General features: G+C 28.7%; 2 protein-coding genes across 2 annotated transcripts in view; one reads left to right on the top strand and one right to left on the bottom strand.

Moving 5' to 3' along the window:
- The first annotated feature begins 4,076 nt into the window (after nucleotides 1-4,076).
- Nucleotides 4,077-6,113, top strand: LOC131612966 (GDSL esterase/lipase At1g29670-like). Its single transcript, XM_058884699.1, has 5 exons — nucleotides 4,077-4,370; nucleotides 4,555-4,682; nucleotides 4,817-5,062; nucleotides 5,377-5,608; nucleotides 5,728-6,113. The coding sequence occupies exons 1-5, from the start codon at nucleotides 4,118-4,120 to the stop codon at nucleotides 5,958-5,960; spliced, it is 1,092 nt and encodes a 363-aa protein (XP_058740682.1). The 5' UTR covers nucleotides 4,077-4,117; the 3' UTR covers nucleotides 5,961-6,113.
- Nucleotides 6,114-7,584: 1,471 nt separating this feature from the next.
- LOC131612965 (GDSL esterase/lipase At1g29660-like) overlaps nucleotides 7,585-10,540 on the bottom strand; it is a 3,224-nt gene continuing 268 nt past the window's right edge. The window contains exons 2-5 of the mRNA XM_058884698.1: nucleotides 9,293-9,417; nucleotides 8,776-9,021; nucleotides 8,396-8,627; nucleotides 7,585-8,037 (exon numbers count right to left, since the gene is read on the bottom strand). Of these exons, the coding sequence (XP_058740681.1) occupies nucleotides 7,805-8,037; nucleotides 8,396-8,627; nucleotides 8,776-9,021; nucleotides 9,293-9,417 (836 nt within the window). The 3' untranslated portion in view covers nucleotides 7,585-7,804. The remainder of the gene's footprint in view (nucleotides 8,038-8,395; nucleotides 8,628-8,775; nucleotides 9,022-9,292; nucleotides 9,418-10,540) is intronic.

Here is a 10,540-nt window from a genome sequence, read left to right as displayed (position 1 = left end):
TTAAATGTGTCATTGGTAAAACCGGTTGGGTCATCTCGGATATAATATGATGCGAATAATTTGTATTGAAGAATCAGAAGTTTCTTCAATCCAGTTAATTTTAGTGTGTTTCTAAAGGAAAATAAAAATTTGAGAAATTGCGTTTTTATGACATTAATTGTTGCATTGACTAAAATAAATTGTTGTCTTGATCCTCTTACAAATCAATATGAACCAAAAATTCAAAATATTATTCATTTGCAAAGTTTATGAAATAAATTATCAACTGGTAATACTCCACTCAAAGTGGATTCTCCTATTGGATAATATAATATTGCAAATGAGTTGTAGTTGCGCCTGAAGCGTGGTATGAAAGTCAGTTCCAATATTAAAAGTCCTCTACTAAGAAAAGAAACTAAAGATGACCCAAGTGAGGATATGAAAATACTAAGAGCACTTTGATCTAATTTAATTTTCAGTTCCAGATGAACAAATCAAGTGCTTAAAATATGAAATAAAAAGATCTCGATAAATTATGTCACGGATGAAATGGAATGGAACCAAAATTGAGATAGCCAAATAAAGTCAATATTGACAATGTCTTTGTATACAATATAGCGCTAAAAGTGATCAATGATAATGAGGATCATGATTCAAAGTCTATTAAAGATTACAGACTAAGTGAGAATTGATCAAAATAAATATATTCAATTGAAGAAGAATTAAACTCACTTTACAATTGACTAACTTTTGGACCTGTAGTCCGAACAGCTCAAGGTGTGAAACTAATTGGATATAAATTAGTTTTTGTGAAAAATAAAAGAATGATATAAAGTTTTATTTATTGCTCAATTATTTTCACAAAGACCTAATATTGATTTTTATAAAACATATTCACCTGTAGTGGATTCAATCGATTTTTGATAATTAGTTAGCCTTGTAACACATGAAGGGCTTAATTCAAACATGATGGATGTTATGACATATTATTTATATGGTTCATTTAATAGTGACATTTACATGAAAGTTATTGAAAGGTTCAATATACTAGAGGCACATAATTTTAGATCTCGAGAAAACTATTCCATCAAATTGAACAAGTTTCTCTATGGGTTGAAACAATCTAGACGCATGTGGTATAATCACCACAATGAATATCTACTAAAGGATGGATATACAAATAACTCAATTTGTCCTTGTATTTTCATAAAATGATGTGGAAAAGTATTTGCAATAATAGTTGTCTATGTGGATGACATAAGTATTATTGGAACTCCTGAAGAGCTTCCAAAAGTTATAAATTGCTTAAATAAAGAGTTTGAGATGAAGGACCTAGAAAAGATAAAATATGTCTGGGTTTGCAAATTGAGCATGTGGACAAAAGAATATTTGAACATCAAGAAGGCTATATAGAAAAGTGTTGAAATGATTCTATATGGACAAAGATCTTTAGATGAAGATGTTATATCATTAGATGTGGAGAAATATCTTTTTAGGCCTCGAGAAAAGAATGAAAATTGTTTGGTCCTGAGGTACCATATCTCAGTGCAATTGGAGTACTAAAGCACCTTGCTAAGTATACACATCATGATATATCATTTGTCGTCAATCTATAAATTATATAGAATTATTCACCTACACGAAGAAATTGGTAAGCGGTCAAACATATACTTCGTTATCTTAGAGATGCAGGTTACTAGTCAGATTCTCACAATGGTAGATCAGAAAGAAGTTATTTGTTTACATGTGATGGTACAACCATTTCATGGAGATCTATGAAACAAATCATGGCAACAACTTCATAAAGTCTCGCATAACTATTAACACTACATGAAGTCACTTTGAAGAAGACATTTTAAGTAACTACTACAAATAATATCGTTTCACATATAAATGTATGTATGAGTGGGAGAAATAAATATTTTCTACACTCTTTTTCCCTTCACCATGGTTTTGTCCCACTGGGTTTTTCTGGTAAGATTTTTAACGAGGCAGTTCACATTCAAAGGATATTGTACTCTTTTTTCTTCACTAGATTTTTTCCACATGGTTTTCTCTAGTAAGGTTTTAACGAGGCATATCCTCAATGGACATTCACGGGGGAGTGTTATGAATAAATATTATTGTGGATGTCCATATATATTCTTATCTTTCATCTTCATATTCCCTATTAAGTGGTATAGTAAGGTTATGATTTTTCACCTTCCTAATGTCATATAAATAGAGACCACTTTGCAACGTAAAGCTATCTACTTGAAAGATGATAATACAATATTACTTTTTCTCTTCTCTCATTTATCTCTCATTCATCTATATTGTTTTGATTAATTTCATAACACATTATACAATTTAAAATTTTCACACCTATTTTGAAATGAAGTCATTGTTTTATCTATTTTATATAAAAGATAATCAACTTTAATAAATTTTTAAGGAGATTTAACAACTTCATTATTGATATTTTCCTAAAATTGTTTCTTTTTACGATTAGTTAACTTTTTTATGAAATTTGAATTATATCAATTTCAAAAACGATTTCTTTAGCATTTTCAAAACCATATTCCCTATTTTTTTTTAAATTGTAATTAGACCTTTCAATTGATCTATAGCAGCCTCAATACGCATATCCACAGATGAAAAATTTTACTAAATAAATTTACTTCAAACACTATCTCATATACCAAATGGTCATGTCTAAAATTTAAACTTTTCTAGCTCTTAAGTCTTTAACTTCACCTAATTCTAATAAAGCAACTTTTATTTGTAATATTTAAAATCTCAAAGATTTTACACATTTAATACGACTTTTCTAAATTGTTTGTGACATAGATTTAGAGTTAAACCAGAGATATTGAATAGATTTAATGTAGCAGTCTAAAAAAAGATATAGCTTTATAACAACAATTAATTATGTCACAAAACACTAAATTTAGACTATGACAACAACATGAAGCATAAAATGATTCTAAATCTTGGATGCTTATATACATACATATATATAGTCTCAATATTATCTTATAAAATGATTTTTGCTTATATACTTATTTGGATGAATTTTTATCTATAGTTTAATGTTTAACTCAATGTAAATATTCCCTCTCATAATGACCCGTTAAAAATAACCCAAATAAGTAGTGTGTGTTACTATCTCAACAGTTATTGCATGCCAAACTTTCCAGTGTCAAATAGCTAGTTGAGAAATATTGCAAATAAGTATTTGAAGCATTAACTTTTTTTGTGGCAAATTTTCTTTGGCTAAACTCAACTATATTGTTGTGTTGTAAGATAAAATTGTGGATACAATTTTTCGTATGGAAGTTTATATCTAATAATATTTAAAAAAAATGAAAAATATTTTTTTTGAATGTTTTATAGATGTCTATTTATAGAAACGGTTTAAATCATATTTTAGATTTGCTTACAAATTCATTTTAATTTTTTTTATATGTTTTATTTATATATTATTTTATGATTTTATTTGGTATCTTTTAAATTTATTCAATTATTGTTTTTCCATATTAATAATTATTAGTATGTTATAAATCATATTTTGCGTCAAACTTGTTATACTATCATATATTTATGTTGTTTTGGGACAAATTTCATTGGGTTTTTATAATAATAACAATGATTTATTTAAACTGAAGAAATTAAAATAAATAAATGTTTGATAGGAAAATATTATTTTAAATTCAACTCTATAAAATTGATACAAAATACCTTCTTTTAAATAACTAATACTTACAAAATTAAACCGAAAAATCATTTCATCTTTGGATGGAATAAATTTTAATCTAAAAATAATTCAAAACTAAGATACCCTTCCCCACACTTCTTTGTTTATTTGTTGTTCATATGAGGCACAACTTTCTTTCAAGATATGTAACATTGAAATCACTTGTGGTCCTATATTAATAATTGTTTTGACTAGTTTATAATTACAAAACTTGCCAAATCCGGCATCAATCCTTACATAGTGGTAAATTATAATCAATTTTGGTCCTTGATAAATAATTGTTCTGAAAAAGAAATTCAACAAAAAAACCTATATATACCCCCTACATCTTGTTAATATACATATCATAACAAAAAAAAAATCTCATTTTCCTATATCATACATATTTTATTACCTTGAAACATGGCACGTGAGACTAAAAAAGGGTTAGTTTTGCTTCTTATTCTTTTAGCAGCATGCTACATGCAACAATGTGTCAATGGAAATTCACCTCAAGTGCCTTGTTTTTTTATATTTGGAGACGATTACAATGATAATGGAAATAACAACAATCTTCCAACAACTGCTAAAGCTAATTATAAACCATATGGCATCGACTTTCCCACAGGCCCAACAGGAAGAACAACCAATGGGGAAACACAAGTTGACATAATTGGTAACTATTATATACATTGGAAACTTAATATTTCATGAGTAAATAAAATTTCCTGTCACATTTAAAAAGTATGCTCAATAATATAATTACAAAGGGGTATAACTATTATATTATTTTTATTTTAATTGGAATAATTTTGTTTGTTTGTTAAACTGACCACAATCTAACGCTTTTATCGCTGTAGTCAAATTACTTGGATTTGATAAATCCATTCCACCATTTGCAAATACTGTTGGCTCAGATATACTTAAAGGTGTGAACTATGCATCTAGTTCAGCTGGAATTCGTAATGAAACGGGCAAACGTACAACGGTATTGTATATAATTATATCCTTCTATATTCACACATCTATATAATGTATTGATTTTTGATATATTTTTAGATGTTATAAATATTCAAATTTTCAATGATATTTTGAATAAACTACTTTACTTAATCTGTGCAGGGTACTAATATTGCATTAGGACAACAAATAGAAAATCATAAAATTATTGTTGCTCAAATTGCTAAGAAGCTCAGAGGTGTTAAATATGCCACGAAATATCTTAAGAAGTGTTTGTATTATATTGATATAGGCACCGATGATTACTTATTAAATTATTTCCAGCCAAAACTCTACTCAACAAGTAGAACATATAACCCTGAACAGTATGCTAAAGTTCTTAATGACGAGTTGTCTGTTTACGGAAAGGTACACATTTATGTCTTTTATTTTCTCTTAGTTGTGTATTATGTTAAAAAAATGTCCCACTTCAATTTTGTGGAGATACTTCAAGGTGTTTGCTAGAATCAAAAATATTAATTACGGGGCCTTAAAAAAATGTTTTTTTTTATAAAAATAAATAGAAATTTTGTATTGATTAAAAAAATATATGAAAGGCGATCGTTTGGATTCAGCCCACTCAAAAAACAAAAGAAAACTAAAAGAAACTACGACATCATCAAATAATCAGAGAACATGAGTGGATATGCAATAATATATAAATTGTTGTTTTTGGTTGACAGGCTTTGTATGATCTTGGGGCGAGAAAATTTGTGGGAGTTGGGCTAGCAAAAATCGGTTGCCTTCCATACGTGATTGCTTCTAAAGGAAAAAAGGGATCATGTGCAGAAGAGGTGAATAATGCTGCATCAATATTTAATCAAAAGCTAAAATTACTACAGGAGCAATTCAGAACCACATATCCTGATTCCAGACCTACATTTATAAATACTACTGCCTTCAATATATCCCCTGGTAAACATTTTCATTTTCTTAACTTAATTTTCTAGATTAATAATGGAACAATTCAAAATATCTATAACTTATGCTTTCTATAATAATCAACTAATTTTTTAAGATCTTTTTAATTTCAGATTTTAAGGTTGTTGATGCTTCTTGTTGTCCGATAAAGTCAGATGGATACTGTGTTCCAAATTCAAAACCATGCCCAGATAGAAACAAGTACTTATTTTATGATGGACTTCATGCCACGTCAGCTGCAAACAAAATCATTGCATCAATTTCGTACCACAGTGCCAATTATCCAGGAATAACTTATCCAATAGATATCAAACATCTTGCTAAAGTCGTTATAAAAACACATTAAAGTCACAATTGCATCCTTAAATAAGTTCAATTTGGTTGCATAATAAAATGAAAAGCTCACTTTATTAAGTTTAAGCAATAAGCAATCATATCATGTATGGACTATAATAAATTAGAATTGGGCTTGTAATCCATCATGTTGTCTTTGTGGCGTGTTGAATATATATAAAATACAAAATTTATCGTTAGTCGCACCATCTTATTACTACGGTCATATATACAGCCGTACTAATAATTTATTTTTGCTCGCCTCAATTATTTATTATTTTAATATAAGACATTTCATTACGATCCTTAGTAACAATCGTTATGATAGATGAAATCCAATGTACATTAGGGGAGCTAATGAAGAAACCGTTGATGTGAAATGTTGTTGTTTGTATCATGAAAAGAATGGTTTTTTGTGTATGGCATTCGGATTTTAACATCAAGCAAGAGAAAAGTATATATATACTCCATTAAAGGCGTTGATAGGATCGAGTAAAGATTGTCACATAATGAAGTTGGGAGTAATATAACCTTTCTTGTGTAGAACAAACACCTAGATTGATAACCAGTAGGGCTAAGTAAAGATTTTTGTAGAACAAGAAGCTTGGAGAAGGACTTTTGTGTCTAGCAAGAGAGTTGGATTAAGTTCAGTGAAAATTTTAAAAGTAATGCAATTTGAGTATTCTGCTTCAACAGAAGAGAATTTTAAATTAGATTTTTGTTGGCTAAAGCAATTGACTTGTAGTATTCAAATTGTTGAGTGGCCGTTGTACCAAAAATATTTGTACATTAATTTTATAAATTGGAAGACCGTGCAATTTTCAATGTCGAAGCCATTGAATTGTGGATTAAGCTAGCTCTAGCATGAATGAATGAGTTGAACCACTATAGATCTTGTTTACATTTTTCTTCTCCCTAAATATTTTAAATTTTGGGATAGTATTGTTTGTTTAATTGGTTTTCAATCTTAGAATAATGTGCTATCTAGATCTTTAGTTTGCATATAATGATTTATCGTATAAGTATAGGTTTTTGATGGATCTAGTTAAATGATTAATCTATCTTTCGATTTTGATTGCATAGACTCTTAATTTTTTATTGAACAACCATTTAATCTATCAATGTTGTTTTGCTTGTCAAAACAAGTTCATCTATCCTAGTTGTGTTGATGTTCGATCATCTTTCATAATTTTGTTTGACATTGATTTTCCTCAAAACAATCTGCTATATTTTTACTTCCGCTCACTTTCTATTCATTATTCAGTCCTCATATTCTTCACCAATAGATGATTCCAACTATAGTTTCTACCATACTTCAATTAAGAGTAGGAGTAAAAGGAACGTTATTCTTGCTTTGAAGGCTGGGCATGTTTAACTAGAAGGAGTCTTTGGACATGTTTAGCTAGAAGGAGTCTCTGAAATAAGGAAAGAAGTATTTAATTATTTCTCAGAGATGTCTAAGGAGTCCAAGACAATATTAAATATTGATTCTAACTTTGATGGGATTATTTTTCTCATTTTAATATTATTTTCTTATATATATATATATATATATATATATATACAAAACAAAAAAAGTACTCCATCTTAAACTAAAGAACCAAGACAATATACTAAGGATTATGATATCATCCCAAATTTATTCTACTCAATATATGATTGCTTATTGCTTACACATTATATAATCAACCCAATTTATTCTACAAAATATATGATTGCTTATTGCTTACACATTATATAATCAGCCCAAATTTATAATACTCAATATATGATTGCTTATTGCTTGCACATTATATAGTGATCTTATAGTTTTGTAAGGCAAACAAATTGAGTTTATTTAATGACACTCTTATAACATTAACTACTTCCTATGTTGAATTTAGCAAGACGTTTGATATCTATTGGATAAGCTATTTCTGTATTATTAGCACTATCATACGAACGAGATGCAATGATGTCGTTTGCAGCCGACGTAGGATGAATTCCATCATAAAATAAATGCTCATTGATATTTTGACATGGTTTTGAATCAGGAATACAGTACCCGTCTGGCTTTATTGGACAACAAGAAGTATTGAAATTCGTAAAACCTGAAAAAAAATCATATAAAATTAATTGATTTTAATTAAAAAAATCACTCAATTGAGATTTATTAAAATGACACTAACACTCCTTTTAGTTTTTGGTGACAACATAAAACCGCATATATAGATAATATTTATATAAGATTTTTTGTATGTATTAAAATTTTCTGTTATTATATGTAACCTTATGGGAGGTTAGTTCATATGATGATATTATTGAGGGTGTCTGTGTCGTTTTAACAAACCTCGAGAGAGGTTAATGTAACTTTCACTTATTAAAAACATAAAAAATACAAGTTATAGATATTTTGAATGATTTCATTATAAACCTAGAATATGAAATTAAGTAAATGGAAAATCTTACCGGATGAACTGTCAAATGTGATGGCAGTAGTATTTATAAAAATAGCTTTGGTATCGGGATGTATGATGCCGAATAGATCAACTAGAGCTTTTAACTTTTGATTAAATATTGATGCAGCTTTATTCAACTCTTCATCACACGATCCATTTTTAGAAGCAATGATTCTTGGAATGCAACCTATTTTTCCTAGCCCAACTGCCACGAATTTTCTTCCCCCAATTTGGTACATAAGCTGTACACCAAAAATAACAATTTATATATTTTAAAATAAAATCATATAAATAATGTGAGCCCTAACAATATTTTTATAAAAAAAGATACTTTAGGTAAAAAATAAACAACCCTAATAATTAAACACGGGTTCTTATTTATATATGTACCTCTCCATCTACAGCATAGAGGTCAATAAGAAGTTGAGCAAACAACTCAGCATTAAGGGTGCCAGTTATGGATAAGAGTTGAGGTTGTAAATAATTCAATAAGTAATCGTTGCTGCCTGTTTCCACATAAATCACACACTTTTTGAGTAATTTTCTAGCATTTATAACACCTCCAAGCTTGATAGCAATTTGATCAACAATAATTTTGTGATTTGCTATCTGTTGTTCCGAGTCGATATTAGTACCCTGCACGTTAAACAAATTTAAAAATTTAAAAATGAACTTTTTTTTTTCTCTAAATGAAAATATAATTGTTAAAACAGTGATGATTGGGGACTTTTTTAAATCAGAAACACCATAAAAAATACAACAAACAATGTCCCCGAGCCCTAACACCTAAAAAAGTTTAGGAGACTAGAAATAGTTACCACCTAAATTAAAAACAAATATACACAAATAGCTTATTTTAAAGGCAAATATAATATATATAAATATATATATATATATATATACATACCATAAGTTTGCCGGTAGTAAACAAAAGTCCTGCTGAACTAGATGCATAATTAACACCTTGAAGTATGTTAGAACCAGTAGTGTTTGCAAACGGTGGAATGTAGTTCTTCAGTCCAAGTAGTTTGCCTACAAAGATAAACCTTTCGCTTGAGAAATGTGTTGAATATATATATATATATATATATATATATATATATATATATATATATATATATATATATATATATAATTAAAAACGGAAAAATGACATCAACCCAAATGTGCATCGTGTATTCAAAAAACCTCAAACCTTACAAAACAACGAAAAGAGAAGCAAGACTTCAAAAGCAAACAAACACTACCAAATCCAACCAAGAAAAACAACGGATGTGAATAAAAATCCCCTCCCCCTCCTTAAAGCCAACAACAAGCACCATTACAATAGGGAAAGAACAAAGTCAATATCCCTTTAAAATCACTTTGAGCGAAGGAAAATTAAACATATTTAAGATCTTAATGTTGATGTTCAGTCAACAATCACATATAAGGCTAAGTACAATAGTAGATCCTGCTCCAAGTCAAGAAGACAGAGGTCAGAACCAAACGAATGCATGTGAGCCTACTTCAAAGAAAGACATATCATAGTTTGATCGAAATCCACTCTCTTACCTCTGCCAAGCTCCATAAACCCCTCGAAGACTCATAACATCGACAATTGAATAGCTTATGGCCTATTCATATTGATAGCAAATCGATAGCAAATTTATTGCAGGAATTCTAAAAAAACAGTCTATTCATATAGATGCAGAGGATTTTTTTGTAAAATTTAATGAAGATTCTTTACTTATCATTAATGGAGGTTTCTCTAGTAAAATGTTTCAACCGAATAGACTTAGGGAATCGAGATACATTCGTTTAAGCACTAAAATAAGGAAACTCCATTATATATAGTATTATAAGATTTTAAGTTTTTCTTTGACGTGTTTCAGTAATTGTAGATTCCAACTACTATCTTATTGCAAAAAAAATTGAGGATATGAAGCTGAAGCCTGCATATATTACTAAAGATACTTCAGCTATTAAAAGCTATTAAAAGTGTGGACGAAATGTGTCATGTCAACTTCGATTAACAGACGTTGACATAAGAGATTAAAAGTGTGGATGAGAAATATTAAGAGGATTAATCTTTGAAAGAAAATTTTTGAATGATTAAAAATGAAATTTGAGATATTTAGAAAGACGAAAAACATATTTAATCCATATAAAAGTT

Source organism: Vicia villosa, linkage group LG6, assembly GCF_029867415.1.
Source record: "Vicia villosa cultivar HV-30 ecotype Madison, WI linkage group LG6, Vvil1.0, whole genome shotgun sequence".
Classification (NCBI taxonomy): domain Eukaryota; kingdom Viridiplantae; phylum Streptophyta; class Magnoliopsida; order Fabales; family Fabaceae; genus Vicia; species Vicia villosa.
The sequence above is the reverse complement of the archived record's forward strand: the minus strand, read 5'-3'. Positions and strand labels throughout refer to the sequence as shown.

What these genes read in the sequence shown, in the direction of transcription:
- LOC131612966 (XM_058884699.1), top strand. Translation starts at nt 4,118, where the DNA reads ATGGCACGTGAGACTAAAAAAGGGTTAGTTTTGCTTCTTATTCTTTTA. An exon ending in AACACAAGTTGACATAATTG is followed by an intron (nt 4,371 to 4,554) that starts GTAACTATTATA and finishes TTATCGCTGTAG; the next exon opens with TCAAATTACTTGGATTTGAT. An exon ending in AGTTGTCTGTTTACGGAAAG is followed by an intron (nt 5,063 to 5,376) that starts GTACACATTTAT and finishes TTTGGTTGACAG; the next exon opens with GCTTTGTATGATCTTGGGGC.